The sequence below is a fragment of the Myodes glareolus genome, chromosome 17 (assembly GCF_982192425.1).
Source record: "Myodes glareolus chromosome 17, mMyoGla1.1, whole genome shotgun sequence".
NCBI lineage: Eukaryota > Metazoa > Chordata > Mammalia > Rodentia > Cricetidae > Myodes > Myodes glareolus.
Window position 1 is genome coordinate 53,888,760 of NC_142042.1, and position 21,971 is coordinate 53,910,730.

The window sequence follows — 21,971 nt, forward strand, 5'->3', positions numbered from 1 at the left end:
GAAAGAGCTGGCGGGAGGATGGATGGCCCTGTGCCTGGAGCCATTCAACCCTTCTTCGGATGAAAAAGCCAGGCATAGCCATGCAATGTTTTCTGGGCAGAGATCTGACCCTGGGAGTAGTCCTGACCTATCCATCAGGGCTTTAACTTCAAAGTGAGTTAGTGTCCAAGGCTCTCTCACCCTTCTGCAACTGGGCGAACCAGTATTTTCTCAGTGCCCACAGAGCAGGCTGCAGGAGGAGTGGGGCAAGGGAGGGAGGGAGGGAGGGAGGGAGGATTCTAGATGGTGTTCTGAACCACAAATGAAGCGCCTTTCTGCTTCTCGTGAGATATAGGGAATCTCTTTCCGGGGAGAGATGGAGCTGAGGGAGATGTGTTTGGATGTTGCGGGGGAATCCAGGACAAAGTTCCCCTTTCTCAACAATTTCCAGGCAGAGCTGAGCTAGCTGAGAAGTAGACCATTTGACTTGCAGTACCACCTCCACAGTAAATGGGATGCCTACCGGGCCAAGGAGAGCCCATGGTTCTTCTCTGGGTGACTGTCTCCTTAGTTCTCCCTGGGCAGTCACACTGAAGGCCTCTACAACCAGCAAAGGGCTGTAAGTGTGATGACAACCACGGCATGCCCCAACCTGAGCTATCTCCATGTGTCAGAACCACGGGTGAACTTGGGGCATCACCAAGTAGAACCCTCTTCTTCTGACAAGCAAGCAAGCAGAGACACAGAGAAGTCAAGATCCAGACAGTTAGGGGCATAGCCAGGACCCAGTCGGGTCTCCTCACTCCCGGCACATCGTCCTTTCTTGTCCATCCTGCCACTGTGCTGACGTGTGGCCACCCACTAGGGGAGGGAAGAGACCCACAGTGTAACCAGAAGCCTAACCTCTTCAGGTCCGCACCAGGTACTTACTCCTAACTCCAGCGGCTGTCTCTCCGCTTGCAGCATCCACGTGAGTGAAATCACAACCGAGGGGTTCCCTGGTGAGATATTGTAAATACATAAATGCCTGGTTCTTGGGCCCCCTGTGACTTCTGACTCCAGTGTTCCTTAACCAGAAGGTGACATGAGATGGCTCCTTGTACTTCCTTTCAGCAAAGCTTCAAACGTCTCCCTTCCCACCTCAAGTGAGTGCAGTGGACACAGCTATTATGGCTTCTCCCCTGGGTAAGCATGCCACTTAAACAGCCTGAGCCACAGGCCAGGTTGGCAGAAAACAGGAAATGACGAGGTGAAGGGCCTTTTTCCTTTCTACGACAGCCCAGAGGGTAGTCACTCAGAGCATGACTGTTAATTCGGAACAAATGAGGGAACACTGGCTCCCCTCCTAGCCCCTGATACTCCCTATGAAGATAAACAAAGAGAAGAGATGGGCTTCGTGGGCAATGCAGAGGCGAGTGATTCCAGCAGACTTATCAAGGTGGCCCTGAAATAGCACGGAAAGTGTCCCCAGCACACAGGAAGCTTATTGTTGTGGGGCAGCTGTGTCCTACTCTGGTCCTCTGCTGTACTGAAATGGGTATTGTTCCAACCGAGATCTTAAAATCTATGTCAGACCATCTGAACATGGCCCTTGGTTAATGAAGCACCTTGGATGAGGTCACTGGTCAAACCAGCTCTGTATGTGTGGGGGGACCGGGGCGGGGGAGTAACAATGACACATAGCCCTAGGAAGGAAGGGCACTGGGTGGCTTAATGGATTTTTATTCATGAGAGATCCAGGCAGGGAAGAAATGCCTTTCCAGTTAATTTGTTTCCCTCAACCTTAATTTTAAACCCCAAACAGTCAAGCCCACATGGTGCTCTCTGCTCTCATTAATGAAAAAGAAATGATCACAGCATTGGGAACTCTGCTGAGAGAGGCGTGAGACAGACACAGCCGGCTTCGCAGAGAGTAGGCCCTTTATCGTCTCAAACACTGGGGAGATCTCTTTATGGGTTGTGCAAATACAAGATCTGAGTCTCTAGCTAAACGGGGCCCCAAAGAAGGCATGACGGGAGACCACGGGGAGACTGGGAGAACACGGGTGAGAAGAACCTCAGGAGCTGAGTGACTGGGTGGTATTAGCCAGGCAAGGCTGTAGACGTGTTTTTTTAAAAAGGTGCTTTCATTGAGAGGGGCAGTGAAAACCACACCGAACGCACACCGCTGAAACCCTAAGTTGCCAAGACAAATGTCCTTTTCAGCTTCTCCTCACGGAGAGAAGCAATCCTCTAAGCAGAAAATGAGAGGAGAGGGGGTGGGGGAGGGGTGCTCTCCACACTGCCAGGTCAAGAAAAAAAGTAAACCCAAAGGATATGAATCAATTTAATCTCTTTTTCGTTTCCCATATACAGTTACTTTCCCTTTACGGTCTCATCAAATATTCATTTTCAAGGGCTTCAATCTACTCTATCTTTCTTGCCTTTGTCATCTGGACTAGACAGTTGGAGTTTCTCAAAGAAAAGACCCTGGGAATCAATTATTGGGCTTAATTAGACAGTATTCGTCATGATTCCAGGGTCAGGGCCTGGCCCTTCTGGGGTACTTTGCACTTAGCTCCGGCCACGGTTCTGGTGGTTTCTTTCTTTGTCAGAGGCAGGCGGAGGACCTGGTAATGGTGGCCCTCTATTGGAGACTCAAGACGAGAGACACAGTGATGGTCCAACATGCGGGTTCCTGGGCCCTTCTGCTCTTGAGGGTTAGCATTGATCAGAAAAGCTGAGGTGGGGGAGGGGTCTCGTTTCTTCTCATTTACCAACCCGAAAGCCAAAGACCAGAGGAGGGCAGTGAATTACTTATGTGAAGTGTCGGAGCCCAACAAAGGCCTCTGAGCTCACATTCCATGCCAGGCCCCCAGATGACTATTCTTAAATGTCTCCACAATATTACAATGGAAGGGGCGGGGATTAAGGCTTCACATCCTGCTCCTGGGTTGAAGCCACTCAGGCTTTGGTGAGGTGTTAGAATGGCTTCAGTTTGGCTAGTAATCTGTCTAGTCATTCCTACCTGTGACTGGGAGTAGAACCCTCATTCACACCATGAAGAGAGCCTTCATGACAGGACAGGGCTCACCAAGGGAGGAGGGGCCCCAAGAGTCTGGTCTTGCTCACTGAAGGGCCACAGGTGTGGTAAAGCCACTGCAGCCCCAAGACTGGACGGAAAGACCTGAGTTGGCAGGATCCTTGGCCTACTCCTGGCTCCTTGATATTGCCTCAGGGTCTGGGGACGTAAGCTGACTAGTGTGGCTCCCTGGAAGCCACCTCCTCCAACAGATTTCAACATGTCTAATCCCCTTAGCTTTTGTTCTTTCTGGGGACTGAGTGAACCGTGGTTGGGATTGCTGTTCCTACTCTGAGAAGGGAAGGGGTCTGCGGGTCCTCAGGTGTGCCATGCCTTTTCTGGTCAGAGTGGAAAAGGGGTTATTCGTAAAGGTTATGTGGAAGAGGAGAGAACTCTTTGGGATTGAGGGCTTTCAGTTTTATACAGTTCTCTAGACATAGCGAGCGCCCACACAGGCTTTCCAAGATGGCCTGGGTAGGATGCTGGAAATGAAGCCGACAGCTTGGCTGACCAGCGCCTGGGGACCACCAAGAGAAGAAACGGGGGGCGGTTAGGAGGATGGTAACTTAGGGTCCTGACTGTGAGAGGTCTGGACAATGGGAGCCAGTAGTGGGTCTTCGGAAGGGCAGGACCAGAAGTGTCCATGTAGATGTGCCCTGCATCTGGACAGCCAATAAATCCTTATCAAAGCTGCCACTGAGGGAGGAGTAAGGGGCTCTGAGGAAGCCAAGACTGGAGGCCCAGCTCTGTTAGGATTCAGGCCTCCAGATTCAGTGAGAAGGCATGTCACTGGACACCACCCTCTCTCCGAGCTGCAGTAAGAAGCAGCGTGCAGAGGAGAGGACCATATTCTTTGGCTCTCTCATCTAAGTGGTAGCTTCCTGGAGCCTCAGGGAACTTACTGTTCTGATGTTCCTTGCCAATTCTGACCTCACCCCCTTTGGGGCTTCCTCCTACAGGACAAAAGTGGCCCAGGAGCTTTGAGAAAGCTTTTCAGGCCTGGCACAATGGACTTCCGGGAAGACTTCTTCAGAGTTCTTACTTTCCATTAAGGACTTGGTGTTGCTTTTGAACTTTGCTATTTTTCTGAGGCAAGGCCATATGGAGCCCACGTTGGCCTCAAACCTGCTATGAAGCTGAGGATGACCTTAAGCTATAAATCCCCTGCCAAACACTGGGGTTACAGGTGTGTGCCACCACGCCTGGCTTTCGGCAGTGCTGGAAACTGAACTCAGGACTTCATGCATACGAGGCCAGGAGTCTGAGCTACATCCCTAGCCCCATCATTGCTGCTTTTGAAATGCTCACAGTCAGGGACGTTTTGCCAGGCAGCCTACACCTTCTTTCTCATCTGTCTGTTATACACTGGATGGTCCCTATGCCCCCTTCCTATTAAAGGCGGGGGACTCACAGCAGCCAACTGCCATTCTCCAGCCCACGCCATCATGCAGGAAACATGCCAGTGGCCGGGCAACCTCACCCACCTCTTTGAAGGATTTCTTTACCTCCACCAAGGAGTGCCAGTGTGCAATGGGTTTCCGTGGATACGCCAGCATCTCGTTCCAGTGGTCCCTGCCGAGGCCTTCAGCATTGATCCCCACTCTACAGACTCCTATGATCTCATTGTGACCAACTCTGAAGGAGAAACAAAGGTATTGATAGTGTTGGTCATTCAAAATGCCATTAGAACGAAGGTCCAGTCCTTTGGGGTGGGGGCGGGCTCTGTCTAGCACATCTAACTCAGAACCATGAGCTCTGAAGATCAATGCATCAGGATCTTCAGCTGCCAATGGCCCTGAGGCTGTGCCTAACCTCTTATGGTAAGGGACTTAAAGAAGTGAAAAAAGGCTAAAAATTTATGTGGAATCTCAGCAAACAGTGGCAGAAGGCCTGGCTGGGTTTTAGGGGTCTGTCTCTTCCCTTATTTGACTTGGGAAACATGTTACAACCTCTCTGAGGATCCCGGCACTTGGAAATAAACCAACCTGCCCTGAGCATCATTTCTCCATGCCACTAGAAGCTAGGCTGTGATTTATTCACTCAGCAAGAGCATAAATCATCCCTCAAGTGTGTTAGTCAAGCACCTACCATGCCTGAGAACTTGAGCTAAACATCTAGGGTTGAGGCTTTATTGTGTGATTTCTGTATCCGTCAACTAAATGATAATTGGAGAAGAGTCATGGGAGATGGAGCGGTTGAAAACGTTTCTGAGCCAGCCTTAGGAATGAAGAATCATAAAAGGAGAAGAAAAGGGAGGGGAGTTGGTGGATGGCAGTTTGGGGTCCAGATTAAGGGATGTCCTGACAATGGGAGCCAGTGGTGGTTCTAGAGAAGGGCAGGACCAGGAGAAAAGTATCCAGGCAGATGTGTCCCGGATCTGGTAACCGACTTAGGGCAGAGAGTGATGGACACTGCACAGTCATCTTGCAGGAAAGAAGACTTAAAAGGGCAGAAGATGGGACTTGGCAGCAAGTAGAAGAAAAGAAGTAGTCAGGGATAAATTCAGGGAAGGTGGTAGATAGAGTTATTCCTGATGGGAGCAGACTGGGAAGGGAATATGGAGCTGGAGCTGGAACAAGAGGAAGTCCAAGCTCTTCATCCAATTCCTATGTCTTCCTTAAGTGGAGCCATTTTGAAACCGATGGGCCCTGAACCCCAGGTCTAAGGTCAAGGGCCCCTATGCTGCATTGGAGGAAAGTAGCCGTACGTTTCTGGTCAGGCACCTACCTATCATAGTCCATAACAGAGATGAGCAGGCTCACTTGATCCATGTTTTCTGGAGGGATGTCAAAGATGATGGCCTCGTTGTAGACGGGATTGAGGGTGTTCTTTTTGATGGTTGTTTTCTTCTTCTTCAGCCTCCGCCCGTCACACAGCAGGGATACTTTGACGTAGGGATCTGTGCCAGGGAGGGCAGCGCAAGGATATCGTGTGTCAAACAGACGGTTGTCGTTTTGTTTGTTTGCTTTGGGACACGGGTTCTCCATGGTAGGCCAGGCTGGCCTCAGACTCACAACTGCGCACCTGCTTCAACCTTTCCAAGCGCTGAGGCGACAGGTGCGAGCCACCATTAGACAGGTGTTCTCCCACCATGATTGTCCCCGAGGGACCAAAGCCCTGCACCTACTGCTGCTCATCAGATGGGATCGGTGGGTTCAGATAATTAAGTCACCTTGTATTTATGTAGCACACCTGTCTCTGAGGACGCGCCGCACTTAATAAACAGTCTCTGGCTACCTTTGTATTCTTGGGAGAGAACCTAATGGTGTGTCACGAATGGGAAAACTTGCCCCAATTTAGACAAGACACTTGTCAACGGTTATGTAGTTCCCAGCCCCAAATCTCAGCTGCACCACGGTCAGAGAGCTCAAAGAGAGTTGAGGCTAACAAAAGGCACCGTTTCTTTCACCTATGCAGAATCATCTCCCCTGGAGGGTTACCAGCTTTTTAACCAAAAGATCGGTGGTTGGGGGGGGGGGGAATAGGAGTCACCGCTGCATGAGGAGCAGTCACATGCTAGAAGGAAGCAACATCAGTCCCCAAGCTGTTCTTGTCCTCCCTACTCAGAGACATGATTCTGGGTCCCACCGTCCCAGGAATCCCATTCCCATTTGGAATCAAGAAGCAGGGACGTGGCCCCGCTTGCTGCTTCCCTGAAAGCCATTTTCTGGCCACTTCTGAGCAGTGAAGCTAGGAGGAACTGTGGCCAGGAGAGCGAGCGAGGCAGTCCCCCCGCCACCCCGAGACTCGGGGCAGCTGGTTGACATTTTATTTCTCAGCGGGATCTTGGATTCTCTCCATGCTGCAAAGAGATGTCTTTTTATTAAACTCCCATGATCCTCCTAACCTTCTCTCCCTTTTAGTTTGCTGAATGGATATTTCATGGTCATCTTTCTACCCTGAAATTTTCTACTCATCCAAATGAAGGGACAGCTATTATAGCTCAGAGCACAGGTGTCTCAGTCACCGTCATAATTAGTATTTATGCTGCACGGCTCAAGAAAGGGGACAACTTGCAGGTAATAACAGCTTCGAGACCTTGACGAGCTCAGACATCCTCTTGTCCAGAAGCCAGGGTGCATGCAAACCCGTTAGGAGACAAGAGCCAAAGTAGCCCCTCTTCTGACCTTGTAGCTCTGAGGTACATAGCTGTGCCTCCTGGACCCCTGAGAACCCACTAGGCCTCACACTGTTTCTTCGGCACCGTGTCAGGGAAAGGACAGATGAAGGCTGTACTTAGAATAAAAACTAGACACTGTGAGAAGAACCCAGCCAAGCTTCAAACCTTGAAAGCATCTCACAGACGTCCAAGCGAGCTGCTGACTCACTGGTATGGCAGTGGCAGCTGTGCCGTAGCCACGGGGACACTTGGGTTTATGGAGGAACTGGGGAGACCATGAGGAATCTAATCAACCTCCTGTCCTGACTATACACTTTCAGCCCCCCAACCCCTACACACACTCTGGGGAGCATTTGGTGAAGAGGAAGAAGTGTTGAGAGTTTGTGGGACGCAGCTGTCTGGTTTCTACAGGCTCCCTTCCCTATGGCTATGCCCTAGGATATCGGTCAGGTCACCACAAGTGAAAAAGCAAGGCCCAAGACCCGACTTTAATATTCAAGTCTCTCCAGCTCCCCGCTGCTTTAGAAAACATCTCTAGATTGGCGCCACATTGTCCCTTTTCCGTTCCTGGTTCCAGACACTCCATTCAGAGCACATTTCCATTTAATGAAAACACAGGCATGGCCACTTATCCCATGAGCCACTGGGCCAGTGACTTCTCCAGATTTGTCCATCCCTGCAAGGAATACTTGGTTTATAGCACTCAGTGAGCAGATTTCTTTCTGCAGGAACTGAGCTCACACCACCCTCCCAGAGGCTAATCAGAGAGCAGAGACTGCTCCCCAGGGTGCTTCTGGGAAATGTGTGAGGCGGTTAGTAGAATGTGGCCCCAGATGATCTCTGAGGTCTGCTCTACCGTATTCCTGCCCCATTGTGTGAGAGTCATCAGAATACAGCTTTTGGAGCATGCTCTTGTGATAAGAGATGTCTATCATCAGGTTTACTTCCCATCTACCCTGCCACACATTTATCATTGACATCTCCATTTCATAGGTGGAAAATGGAGGGTTAGGGAGATTAAGTGACTTGCCTAGGAGCTGATCCCAGGCCTGACTTCAAAGTCACTTTGGACCACCAGATACAAAGCAGTGTAAACCAAAGGCAGCGGAGACAAAAGGGTGGATCCACGCCTTTGTACCATACCGGTCTTTATAACTATTTTGTCCTACGTTTACTGTCATGGTTCTAGAGAATAGTCTTAGACAGTTGACTCTGGGCTAGTTTGGATCAAAGAGAACAGGAAGATCTTTGGGTTTAGAGGTCAGTGCCAGACCTCGAAGTCTAGAACAGAAATCAAGGAGCTCCACTCTCCTTCCACGTTAGTCCAATGTCAGACCCTTCTGGACCGAAAGGCAACAACAACCTGGAGCTCACGAGCAGACCATGCACCATGAGGTGCCCTGGGCATGCAGGTAACCACTTCATCAACTTGGGCTGGAGTCATGCGCTATAGGTAAATCCGTTTCTCCAGTGTTCACTGGCTCATTCATTAGTCCGCAGTTAATGAATGCTGAATGGTGCTTCATGCATGGCTGCCGAGACTTGCACCCCTCAATGAACAAAACAGGCCTCTCTGTTGCAAAGAAGGCCCTTGCATTTGTGGAATCCAGCTGAAGTTTAACATGGGATTCCAGACCCCGGTAGGGAAGAGCGGAAGCTGTGTGAAGTTAGATCTTAACACTAAGAACAAGAACCCCAAACCCTCTGATGTACAGCAGCCCTCGTTACTACCCATGGCTTCACTCTCTAGCACATCAATTTGATTACAAGAGAAGACGGGGCTGGGGACTAGGGCAGCAAAATCCTATTTCCCTCAGCCGCCTTGAGAGTCCTTAGTGAATTTCTGTCCTCGTGTGCACTTATTTTGGTATTAAAATGAAATCTACATTGGCTGTATTCGGGGGAAGCTGGCTTGCTGTCGCCTGAGAACTTTTTCCCATGTCAGCAGAGGTTTGTGACGCTCTCGGCTGCATCCTGATGTGAGTCAGCTGCTTTGGGGGAGGAAGAGTTTGGGGGCCTCAGCGAGAGCTTTGGACTCAAGTGGGCACTGTAGCAACTGTAGGAGGCGGGAGCAGAGGCTTGAAATGATTCAAAGAAAATTTAGTTCCCAAGTCCCCAGACCACTTCCTCCATCTCCATAAGGCGTACCTGGACCTAGGTGTTTTCAGCAGGATAATCAGCCCCCCCCCATGCCCCTGCCATGGTGGATACTGAATCCAGGGTTTTGTTCATGCTAAACAAGCATTCTTTCTAGCGCTGTGCTGCATAACTGGCTTTTGAGTTTTGGGGACAGGGTCTCATTATGTAGCTCAGACTGGCCTTGAACTTGCTATGTGTCTAGACTGACCTCACACTTGCAGGGTGCTTGCTTCAGCCTCCCAGATGCTGGGGATTCAGGCGTGGGCCACTATGTTTGGTTCTTTTCCTGGCATTTGGAATCATGTTTCCAGGAAAACCAACAGGGAACACAAAGGAAACACTTGGAAAACTCTACCGTACTTTCATTCGAGTTCACAGCTGCCTCCCGTATGGTTTTACACTGATGATCATAACCATTTGACGAGCCTCTTGGGTGGGGGTCTTGGAAAGCAAACCAAGCCTTTTCCCACATCCAGCATCCTGATGCAGCCCCCATGTTCTCTGGGAAACACTCTGGAAGGCTTCACTTGTACGCATCTCAGGGTAGTTTGAACTGACAGTGGGGAAGGAGGTTTCCAGGCCTCAAGCTACCACTTTGTTAACTCAAAACCTAGATAAGTTCCCTAAGACAGTGGTTCTCAACCTTCCTAATGCTGCGATCCTTTAAACAGTACCTCATGTCGTGGTAAACCCCCCCAACCATAAAATTATTTTCGTTGCTACTTCATAACTGTAATTTGCTACCGTCACGAGTTGTAATGTACATATCTGATATGCAGGGCATCTAATATGCAAGCCCACAGGGGTTTAGAACCGCTGCCCTATGACAACCTGCAGGGTGGCAGGAAGGATCAAGCCTCCTGTACCACGCTGAGCCGGCGAGCTTCTGCAGCTGCCTTCACACAAGCGTCTCCCTGTGACTGGAGCTGCACTAGGCTTCTCTTCAGTGCAGCTGCTGTGGTGCTCAGGCCAATGCAGGAGCTTTGCCGGAAAACCACAGAGACTTGAATGCAAATGCACTTTGCTTTCCAGTGCATCCACTCCTTTGGTGAACGCAGCATGCAGACTGTCGCCCCACATAACTTCATATAACTTCTGCAGGCCCTGGAGCCCCATTTTAGCTGGGAAGACTGCCCCTCCCCGAGAATGATGCTAGTAGGAATGGTATCTACCGAGTGCCTACAAGTAAGTGGTTTATCGAGCCTATTCTGAATCCGACCGGTGCATAGGATTAACATTTCCACTTTTCAGATGAAAAAACTGCTACAGCTTAGATCTTGGCTGTCCCTCCCAGACACTGAAGCCCTGGGCCCCAGTCTGTGGGACTAGTCATGGTAGAAATGCTGGGCTCCTGGGATGTTAGGACCTTGACCCCACTCCTCTTTCCTCGTTTCCTGGCTGTCGTGAGGGAACATACTCCCCAAAAGGTGCTGTGATGTACTGTGCTACCCCAGGCTCAAAGCAAGAGGGTCAGATGACCTTTGAACCTGTGAGCCCAACAATCTTTTCCTCCTTCAAGTCAGTCATGGCAGACCTCTGCCCACACGGAGGCAGAATGCCAGTACAGAATATACATCTTTACATAGGAAGCAGGTGGCAAAGGTGGCATTCGGATGCAGGGAGTTTGGCCCCTAAGAAGAGTGGCAACGCTCGCCCTTTCTTCCGGAAGACTCTTCTAAACCCTACGGTTTGGACTTCAGGGAGGCCAAGTGATAACCCAGGGTAAGGAGGTACCTGAGTAGCCTGTGATGTCCATGGCCTTGAGGTTGCGGCACTTGATCACTGTGAGGGTGAGCCTGCCTGCTGTGGGCAGGTAGCAGAGGGAGAACATGATCTCTCCCAGGTCCACACTTTCCTGCAAAAAAAGCAGATGAGAGAGCAGGTGAGGGGTGCGTACTATCTAGGCAATGGCTGGGGCCCAGCATGCGTGGAATTGCAGTAGTCAATGTGTTTAAGACCGAAGGAACTGGTCTCCTCTTGGGTAGCTGGAAACAGAGGGTAAAGATTACAATGATGCCCCTTCAAAAACTCACCTCTTCAGTATTCTCTCTCTCTCTCTCTCTCTCTCTCTCTCTCTCTCTCTCTCTCTCTCTCTCTCTCTCTCTCTCTCTCCCACCTCTCTGTTTTAAATTTTGAGACTAGTTTGAGGCTGACCTCAAACTTTCTCTGCAGCTAAGGATGATCCTGAACTTCTAATTTTCCTCCTTCTACCCTTTATGCATTGGCTAGGTTTACAAACTGGCAACATTGTAACTGGCTTCTGAGTTGCTAGGCAAGCCCTCTGCCAGCTGAGTCGCACTGCAGCCCATCCTTCTTGCTTTTGATCAGATTCTGGCCCTATCTTTGTATACTGCTTTGGGCATTAGTTCTATGCATTCCGGGGCTGCAGACTGCTGGTGTTTATATGCCGTGCCCTGTTGCTGAGCCTTTAATGTCCTATCTATCCAGTCATGTGGTCAGAACACACGCTCCAGCTCCCGGATCGTTCTTCTTCCAGGACATCTGCAACTCTTCTCTGCTCTGTTTCTTAGCTTGTTTGTCTTTCATCACCCGGCTGCCTTGGCCCCAGGCTCTATCCTCTTGTCTAGAAGTAGACGTGCAAGGAATTGATACCCTGCTGAGGCCATTCCGCCAACCAGCCAGATGTACACTTGCCATCCCGTGCTTTATGACCCGCCTCCCATCCGACTTGTCCTCTTCCCTTAAATGTGATGATCCTTCAGAAATGCACACCCGCTCTGTCGCCTCTCCCACCCCAGAATCCTCCAGCCTAGGGATCCCCGGAAGCTTCTGTGCAAGCAGAGTGTCCCTTCCTAGAAAGTCAGAGCATCTTTCTAGAGAGACGACAAGCATGTCCATCTGTTGTAGAGATGGCGCCTCAACAGATTGCTTTTCCTGCCTACTTCCTACTTATCGAAAGAGGATTCAGACAGCTTAGAATTCAAAGGCATGGAGCTGTGTCCCAGAGGCGTGTTAGTGGGAGGAGGAGGCGAAGGAAGAAGAGGAGGTCAGAGTTTGAGGGGGTTCTGGTTCCAACAGGGCCTTTTACCTGTTCATTCATCCACCCATTTATAAAACCAAAAATATTTATTGAAAACCTGCCATGTGCTAGGTGTTGATTTATAGGAGAGAACGAGGAAACAAAAATCCCCACTTTCACAGAGCTTACATTTATTAGGGCCATAGAGACTATATGTATACTTTAAAGGCAAAAGTTAGTCAGAAGTATGAAGGGGAAAAAAAGTCAGACAGAGAAGGGGGTTAATAAATTACTATGGGGAGGTCATACTGGAAAAATTTCTAGACAGTTTAGTCAGGGGTACCTTGGCCTCACCCATCTGTTCACTGATTGGTCCCTTCTCTGCCTCCTCCTCTTTCTTCTTCTCTCAGATTTATTTATTCAGTTTTATGCGTGTATTTGGTCCAGTACAGTATGATGTGTGTGCCTAGTGCCTATTAAGGTCAGATGAGGGCGTCAGATCCCCAGGAACTGGAGTTACAGATAGTTATGAGCCACCACGTAGGTGCCGTGAATCACCCGGGTCCTCGGCAAGACCAAGTGCTCTTAGCCTCTGAACCATCTCTCCAGCCTGGACTGGCCTATTCTTATTTTCTGAAAGCTTACTAGAGACATGCTTCAGGGCTGGGTGGATCCAGTGCCCTGCCCCCACACAGGCCACCAGCTCAATGCTGGTGCCCGGATCTCCGTCTTTCTCAGGTGTTGCCTCTAGTCTTCCTAGTCTCTTCATCTCTGAGGGAAAACTCATCATCTTCGGAGGGAGGCACAGAAGCTTCCCTATGCCCCGGACCTGTGTGAGCACGGTCCCCTTCTGTCCTGGGGTCCGTCGGTGTGATCAGCGGCACGTTTGGATAATACACCAATCTCGGACTGAAGCAGAGAGACACAAGCAGAAACCTGTCTCTCCTTAGCTCCCTCACAGCGCTCGAAGTCCGACCCCGCCCAAAGTTCCAGAAACTGTTCAGACTCACAGAGAACAGCAATAGGAGCCAAGACTGTGTGTTGCCCACTGCCTGCTATGTCCTGTGCTGCTTCTCTCGATGAGCCTCAGCAAAGCCTTGCAATGTGGCTGCTCCTATTACACCTGCCTCACGTCCGAGGAAATGAATCCTCCTGAGGTTAAGGACTTGCCCGAGGTTGCGTGACTAGCAAGTCCTTCAGTGCCACACATACATGTGTCAGTGTCCTGCTTAGACACCTTCAGCTCTTCCCTTGTTCAGTTTCGGAATCAAGACTCTGCTTCTTTGTTTGGGGGCAACTGAGTTCTTTCTTACTTCCTCATCTTATTCTCTTCTGTAGGCCAACTTCTGCTCTGCATAACTTTTCTATCTTTAGTTACTCATGCCCAAACCCTTCTCCCTCCTCCTTAGATGACTCCATACCTGATGAGCAGCTCGTGGGAGTCACCAGGTTACTCTCTTTTCAGTTGTGGCCTCCCCTACCATCCAGTAATTAACCAAAGCCCCCTCTGGTGTAGCATCCTTGCCTAACTAACCACCTGTGCTTTGGAGACAGCAAACACCACACACCAAGAGGCTGCAGATGCCAGCAAGAAAGGATGATTGCATTTCAGCCAAAAGAACGCTGGCAGAAGGGACTGTCTGTACCCATGTTATGATCAAGGTAGGGCCTTGGGAAGACTCCTGGAGGCCCCTGTGGCTCCTCTAACAGGGAACAGGCAAAGGCTGTAGTCACCGTGTCCCCATCATTGCCACACTACAGCGGCAGGACGGCGCTTTCAGACGCTATCTCTTTTAGGGAGTATGAGCTGGTTTGTTCATGAAGTTGGGAAATTGGCTTTGGCTACCTGGGATCCATCAGGGTAAATGGAGTCTCCGGGAACAGCTCCCTCTGGGAAGCACTGGCCCAAGGGACCCCCCCCCTGTTTGCAGGACGGTCCTTTCCCACAAGATGGTGAAGGCATGTGGGTGCTGGATGTGTGTTACAGTATGGCATCCCCATACTGTAATCCCGTAACTAATGGTGACTTTCACTCTCCATTGATGGCAGGCGGGAACAGGAACTGGCCCAGAATCGCAACATGATTCTGACAGGAAATGAGTCTGGGGGTCGAAGCCCAGTGCCAGGGGCTTCTGCTGTGGCAACCTGGACCTCCCAGGCCTGCTGGCAAACCGGCTGCTGTGATTCGGTGAACTAAGGGGCTTTGCTCCACTTCACGGGCAGACAACACAGGCCTGGGGTATTTGCTCAAGTGAAGGAGGTTAATTCTGGGTAAATCGAGAGGTGGGAGGCAAGCAAACAACAGCCGGTCAGCCTTAGCTGGTCGCCATCTTACCTAGTAGGAAATGAGGCTGAACAGCAGCCAGTCAGCCTTAGCTGGTCGTCACCTTACCTAGTGGGAAATGAGGCTGCAGCTGGGCCACAGCCCTCTCTGCTCTGGCCTCTGTCTCAGGCTTCAACCCGGCTCTGCCCACCATGCCCACCTTTTATCCTCATTAGGAATGTTTGAGACTTTGGCCTTTAATAAAAACCAGGGGTGGTAGGGGCTGGAGACCAGCTGATGCCTTATTGCTCTCATCTCCATCTGATGTCAGAGATCACCTTAGGGCAGACTGGTAGTGTGTTTCCAGTGTGGGAGAAGCTACCGATGTCCACAAAGCGACAGAAAGCAGCTCCGTCCCCCTCTACAAACCCAGGGGCGGATAGGACTGATCAGCGCTCACTAGCAGCTTGGCTGAAGCTGGGAGGAGGCGGGCCTGATGCCAGGGGAGGAGAAGCAGAAAATTGGCTTCTGGAGAAACCTGTCCTAAGTGCAACACGTCTTCCACCCACCAGTGTTTCTGCCCATTATAGCAGCATGCTCCCTGGCTTCAGGGTCCAGGATGCCAGGGCAGCGAGATTCTAGGGCACACCCATTGCAATGCTGCTTCCGTAGGCTCCACAGCAGCTATCTGACACAGATGAGTGAAGTGTTTTTTTCTCCCTGATGCACTTAACATAACCCTAGACATAGATGATAATGATGACGATGATGATGATAATAATAATAACAATAATAATAATAATAATAAATCCTATAGTATGTTAACCAGGAAAAAACAGTGGACCACCATCCAAGAGACCCAGGCTTTTAGTCCCTCTGCTGTTTATTAGCTGTTAGACTTTGATCAAGTCATTTTACATCTCTGCACTCTTACCTGCGCCCTATCTATCCTGTAAGCCACAAAACCTAAGAATCCACATTTGAGGGTCTAATCTATCAACCACCACCTGTTGAGATGGTCCGAGGGTGCTGAACTAGTGTCCGCTGCCCATCTCTAGGAACCTAGCCATCTCATTTGGCAGTCTGAACACTCTCAATCCTTCGGCCCTCACAGCCCCCAAACGTTCTGCTGTTCTCCGGGTTTAATCGTGCTGCTTCCTAAACAGGCAAGGAGCGGCGTCAATGCCCGGAGTCCGCCTGGGGAATCCAGGCTGAGCAAAGCAAGAACGATGCTTCCCCATCTTTTAGAGAACACTTCTAGTCTCTTAATCATTAAGTAGCTTGTCTGACTCTCTCATCATCAGCAGAGAGGCATCCGCTACACTTTCAGGGGCGCCACAGGAGACCCAAAAAGGCTCTTGGAAGCACCAGCCAGGAAGTGCTGTTAAGTTACTTTGGGCCAAGTGGACCCGGAAGGGAGATAGGGTGGAAGCCAAAATGGCTCTGATGGGTAAAGAAGCATGCAGTGATTAACCCCTCTGTGTAGGCCTGAGGTTTAGGATGTGGAGACTGGACCCTCCAAGCCAGGCTGACTCCCCTGGTATCTGCCTTTCTCTTCACAACATGGGGCACAACACATAACTTGAACATTAGTTTCGGGGTGTTATGGTGGGTGCTTGTAGACCCTTGGAGAGCAGGGATGGGATCTGGCTTCACTGATCATTTCACTTTTCATGTCTAGCCCAGGATCTGGCAGATGAGAATATGGATTTGGGATCAGGCAGCTCCGGCACCAAGTTCTAGCTCTGATTCATGAGTAATACCATTTATGCAATCCTTCATGGACTTGGGACTAATATCTAACCTACCTCCTAGGGTTATTGAAAAGATTAAATAAGGTGATTCATGCAAAGTGCTTGGCTTGGTGTTTAGCACAGAGTATAAGTGCTCAGTATGGATTCACCGTTCTAATTATTAGTATTATAAAAACCTCACAGTCTCCAGGTGGAGACAGAAGCAAGGAAGGCAGTCAGGGCTGGTCTGTGTAATAATATGGGCACAACAGCAGAGTTGTGAGGATCTGGGGGAGCAATAAACTCGGGCAGAAGTTTCAGGACTGGCTTCTCAGAGGGGGTGACATCTGACAGGATCTAGAGAGGTGAATGAAAGGTGTTTGTTAGCAGACCTTCCAGGCACAGGGGTCTGCAGTGTATGAAGACACAGTTGGACTTGAAAGGTTCCATACAGCCAAAGGGTGTGGCAGGGGAAGGGATGGGGGACAGATGGCAGCCTAGATGAGGTGGGAACAGGAGTAGGACCCATCCCTGAGTGCCCCATGGCCCATACATGAGTCTGTGCCCTTGATTCTTCAGGTGACAAGAAACTGTACATCTGCTCCTTCTATCTCTAACTCACTGCCACCTTCTCCCCGGGCACCCACACCGAAGCCCATTCCTGGGTGGGTCTCCTATCCATCTCACAACTAGTAAGTGTATGTGTGTGTGTGTGTGTGTGTGTGTGTGAGAGAGAGAGAGAGAGAGAGAGAGAGAGAGAGAAAGAGAGAGAGAGAGGAGAATGTGTGATGGTAAGACAAAACTAAATCCTCTGGGAGATTCTATTTGTCAGGGATGGAGACAAAGATAGATGAAGGCAGATGCATCCGATTAGCCGGAAAACTGAGTGGGGGTGAAAGGCTCTAACAGGCAGAGTAGCTCTGAAAGCGAAGGAGACGACCGGTAGCCAAGAGTAGAAGGAGAGCTCTCAGTCAAAAGGCAGCAGGCCAGGAGCTTAAGGGCTTGGTGCTCAGAGAAGGGGTGTGACTCAGTCCCGGGCATAGTGAGGAAGGAGGAACGGGGTGAGAGCAGACTATGGACAGGTGGACGGAAGCCTTGATAGTCTTTAGGTATCATCCCCCATGACAGGCAGAGTCCCTGGGGGAACAGAAGCCGGTGGAGGACCTCAGCAGGTATATAAGCATGGATGGCGCACGAAGGGAGAGCTTGACTCTAGATTCCCAGACGGTCTCACGGCTGGGTTGCCTTTCCCCTCTCCACGGCGCCCTTTCAGTTCTGACCCACACTGTCCCTCCGGCTTCTGCTACCTTCCCACCCCCTCTGTCCACCCGTCAGATCTGTCCCTTTTTGGAGCCAGGACGTTGCTCTTCTGTTCGAAATTCCTCAGTGACGCCCCATTTCACGTGTGCTCTTTATAGCTGATATAGCTGACAACCTCTTCTCCAGTGAAATGTCACTCAGAAACCCAAATATATACAACAGATGGATGACCAGCGGCTCTGACTCAAGGCTCTTCCACCTTCTGCCTCCAGATACCTCCTTGAAGACCAGCTGGCCCTTGCTTCCCTGCCAGCCTCACTCATCTCCCGCCACTCTTCCCCGGTTGCCCCACATCCAACCACAAAGCAGAACATTTATGGAGATTTTACTATATGCCATCCTGTCCTAAGTACTTTTGCCCATCAAGCGCCCAGTCATCAAAAAGCCTCATGAGATGGGTCCCCATGGTAACCCTGCATCCGTCTTAGTCGCTTGTCCTGTTGTCATAATAAGGGACCCTGGCAAAGGCAACTTAAGAAAGAAATGACTATTTTTGGCTCACAGTTCAAGACCACGATCCATCGTGGTTGGGAAGTCATGGCATGAGGATCCTGAAGCCACTGATCACATTGCAATCACAGGAAAGACAGAGAGAAAGAGAGAAAGAGAGAGAGAGAGAGAGAGAGAGAGAGAGAGAGAGAGAGAGAGAGAGAGCAATGTACCCATGCCATTGTTCAGCTCCCTTCTTCATTTTATGCAATCCAGGAGCCATGTCCAGGAACTGGTTCCATTCAGTTAAGGTATGTGTCTTCCTCCATCAGTGAGCTCAGTCAAGACAGTCCTTCCCAGGCTGACAAACCCTTCACAGGTAGGCCTTGTCTTCTGGTGATGATGAGCCAGTCTAGTTTGTAATGAGCATTGGCCGTCACATCTGCTTCCCACTTGGGTGCGCTTCCTGCCTGGGTAAAAAGGCGATAGGAGTAGCCCCAGGGCACACCGTTCTCAGTGGCAGGGCGAGGATGTGAGCTCAAGAGCCCACCCTTTGAGCACTGTGCCACGCTGCTTCGATAGTCCCTGCTCCTCAAACTTTCCCCGAACCTTCTGCACCTCAATACCATTACCTTCTTCTCTCCCACCACCTTCTGACTGTTGTTTTGGATAACATTGTCCTTCCAGACCAGCTGCCCTGTTACCACCTCTCGGGTCACCTTCCCTGACCTCTTGGTCTGTTTTGAGGGTGTGTCCCCATAACCCTAGGGACAAGTGTGATACATGCCATAATGAAGAGCAGACTTTATCTAAGATAAAAGCAATAGGATCTGGTGGCCCACTGGATGACGGGGGCTGGTGTAGAGGGGGATGAATGACACCTAGACCGCCCCATGCCTGCCTGGTTGGCTTGGCTTCCTGCTGAGAGAGTGAGCCATGGAGGTGGTAATGCATTCTAGGGTGCCAACTGGGGACGCCTGCTGTGAGCATCAGGCCCAGGGGATGGGTTGATTCCCTGAGTTCCTCAAGCCTGGGCTTCCAAGGCATCAGCGAGAAAGCCAGGGGTGGCAGAGGTGGAAAGCCGGGCTGTATCTGATGGGTTGCTGGCTCTAGTTGCTTGGTGCTTCTCGCTGGGTGTTGGTGCAGGTTCTATTTGTTCAGAATTCCTTGCCTGCTTTTCTCACAAGTGTTTTTCTGCCCCAAAGCCCTTGCAGGGTTATGAATAAATGATCAGTTAGGATGCAGGTGCGTTACAGGAGCTCAGTACTCTCTGACTTCTGCTTCAGTGTGGATGCCAACATCTTGGGATGGGTGTGGAAGAGCTGTTGACTCGTGCCGAGCAGGGGTGCAGGAGCAACAGTGAGACCACCCAAGCTGTGCTTGATCACAGGGGACCCACTGAAAGACTAAAAGACCTCCGTGAGGGCCAAATATCTGAGTGTCTGGACATCTTGAGGGACACCTAGGAAACCTCCTCAGCCTCTCCTTTGAACCTGCCGCTGGCAAGAGGTTCAGAGTTCGAGCAAGAGGTTCAGAGTTCGACACATGCTTTCTTTGAGACACCTATGCCGGTCACGATCAGACTGGGAAGGTAGCTCTCTTCCTAATGATTTCAAGAAAGTGGGTGGAGATGGGAGAGGGTATTTGAGCATGGGAGGAAGGGACCTTGAGGAGAGCAGTTTGGGGAGGGTCCTGAAGGGCTGGAGGCAATGCCTGCAAAAGCCAGAGTCTATAGCAGAAGATGTTTGGTCCAAGAGGGCCCAGGGCAGGGGCCTCCTCTCAGATTTGCTGCTGCTACTGGTTTTTCATTAATGACATCTGGGGGTGGTAGGAAGGAGTAAATGGCAAATTAGTGATGCTAATGATGGGAATCTGTCTCATTTCTTGCTGGCAAGTTGTCCTGCCAGGTGACTGTCAGACAGTTGTCAGTTTTCCCAGGGAAGAAGGTAGCATCTCAGCAGTGAGTGATCTCAGTTCTCTGTCCTGTACTGGACAGGGTCTCTCTGAAGGATGCTCTGGTCCAAGTAGACGGTCCCCTAGGGTGACTGGGGAATATTTCTACAAATAGTTACCCTGGAGGTGGCAAGTAGACAGAGCTCTGGTCTAAGCAATGCTTGACAGCTTCTCTGACTACAGGGTCTCTGAAGATTTAGGTTTAGGTCTTTACCAGTCTCCTGCTTCTCTCACCCCAGAACCTCTTGGTCTTGCTGACTACACGCCTCAAGTTCCCTTTCTATTTTAGGGGCTACTCCTGCCCAGCTCCTCTGTGGCTCTTCCTAGAGACCTTGCCTCTGTGTACTGGGTTTCCATCATTGCCCAAGCCGGGGATATCTTCTCCCCTCAGGCATCCATGATGCCAATACTCATCACCATAGTCCTGACTCCTGGGTTATGGTCCTCCAGACATCACTCTTAGGCTCCAGACCAGCGATTCTCAACCTGTGAATCTCGACCCCTTTGAGGGTCCAACAATCTTTTCACAGGGCTAGCCCAAGACTATTGGCATATCAACAGAAAAATTACAAGTATGAAGTACTGGTGAAAATAATTTCAGGGTTGGGAGCTACCACAACATGAGGAACTGTTAAGGGGTCACGGCACTAGGAAGGTTGAGAATCACTGCACCAGGCTGGCACACCTAGCATGGTATTCGCTGCCTGGCTGTCTCCCAGAAACCTTAGCATTCACAGGGGCTCAAAGTCGAGTTTCCCCTCTTTCGTTTACATTTTCCTTGGGTTTTCTCTTCATCGGTAAACGACTCTTCCATCTACCCCGGTGCTGGAGCCAGAAATGAGAAGCCATCATGAACCCCAGTTGCTCTCTTCTTTACATTGAGTTCTTTACCAAGCTGAGCAGATTCTGTCTCCAGGTCTCGAGGCCCTCACTTCTCTCCATCTTCCATGCCACGGGAAGCCAAGGCACATCTACCATGCCTGCCTGACCTCCTGGCTTCCCTCTCTTCCCACTAGGGTGCCAGAGTACTCCTTTCAAAACATGGAGAGGACTGCCCCTGCTAAGCCTCCAATGTGTCCCCTGTGTTGGGGTCTGAGTGTGAAATGACCCCTAGAAGCTTGTGTATCTGAGGACTTGATCCCCAGATGATGGCGTTCTCTGGGAGTCTGTGGGACATTTACCGGGAAGGGTGCTGAAGGAAGTGCGTTGTTAAGGGGCAAGCACTGAAGGTGGCGTCCAGTCCATGTTCTCTGCCTCCTGCTTAGGTGCCATGCAACAATCAGCTGCTGTATGCTACCCCCTCCACAGAGCAGACTGCCCCCATGACGATGGTATCCCCTCAAACCGTAAGCCCAAATAAATTTCTCCTCTCTTTTCCTGTCAGACATTCTGTCATCACTAACACACTTTGCATTAGGAAAATGCTGTGAACTCTCGCCAAGCCCTGCAGGGCCTGCATGAACGGTGCTAGCTTCAGCCCCAGACTATCTCCTGGCTCTTCCCACACGCGGGGCTTCCTGCCTCAGGACTTTGAACCCCGCTCCTTCTGGTGTCTACTCTTAAAGGACAGGGACTTACCAGGGTAAGAGAGAGGCAAAAGAGGTATTCACACACAAAAACGAACGAAACACTCATATTAGTTAGCTTCACGCAAGCCCTGGAGAATGTCTGCCCTTTAGAATCCCCGCCCCCCCAGCTATTTCATCTGCCTTAGTCTAGTCCTGACCCTTTATTTTCTCCACCACTGTATTCCCAGTACTGAGCCTGCTGCCTGGGATAGTACACATGCCACCAAGGATCTGATGCACTACTGAGCAATTCCACTTGGCAGGGCCTCTTCTTGTCTGGCTAAGAAAGTGACAGAGGGAATAGACAATAAGGAGGCCAGGGATGCTATGCAGCTCAGTGGTAGAGCACTTGCCTGGGGTACGCAAACCCCGGATCCAGTCCCCAAGCTTTGTAAAGGGAAAACAGAGAGTTGACTGGGACAGCCA

General features: G+C 50.5%; 1 protein-coding gene across 3 annotated transcripts in view; it reads right to left on the minus strand.

Annotated features, from left to right (window-relative positions):
• The window catches only part of Syt6 (synaptotagmin 6), a 61,863-nt gene that overhangs the window by 3,364 nt on the left and 36,528 nt on the right, over window positions 1-21,971 (minus strand). For 2 of the 3 annotated variants that reach the window (XM_048442246.3, XM_085677897.2), the window contains exons 4-6: window positions 11,034-11,154; window positions 5,768-5,939; window positions 4,525-4,675 (exon numbers count right to left, since the gene is read on the minus strand). In XM_048442246.3, coding sequence (XP_048298203.1) covers window positions 4,525-4,675; window positions 5,768-5,939; window positions 11,034-11,154 — 444 coding nt within the window. Of the gene's footprint in view, window positions 1-909; window positions 978-4,524; window positions 4,676-5,767; window positions 5,940-11,033; window positions 11,155-21,971 lie in introns of all 3 variants that reach the window. The other variant, XR_014997656.2, reaches the window with a different exon arrangement.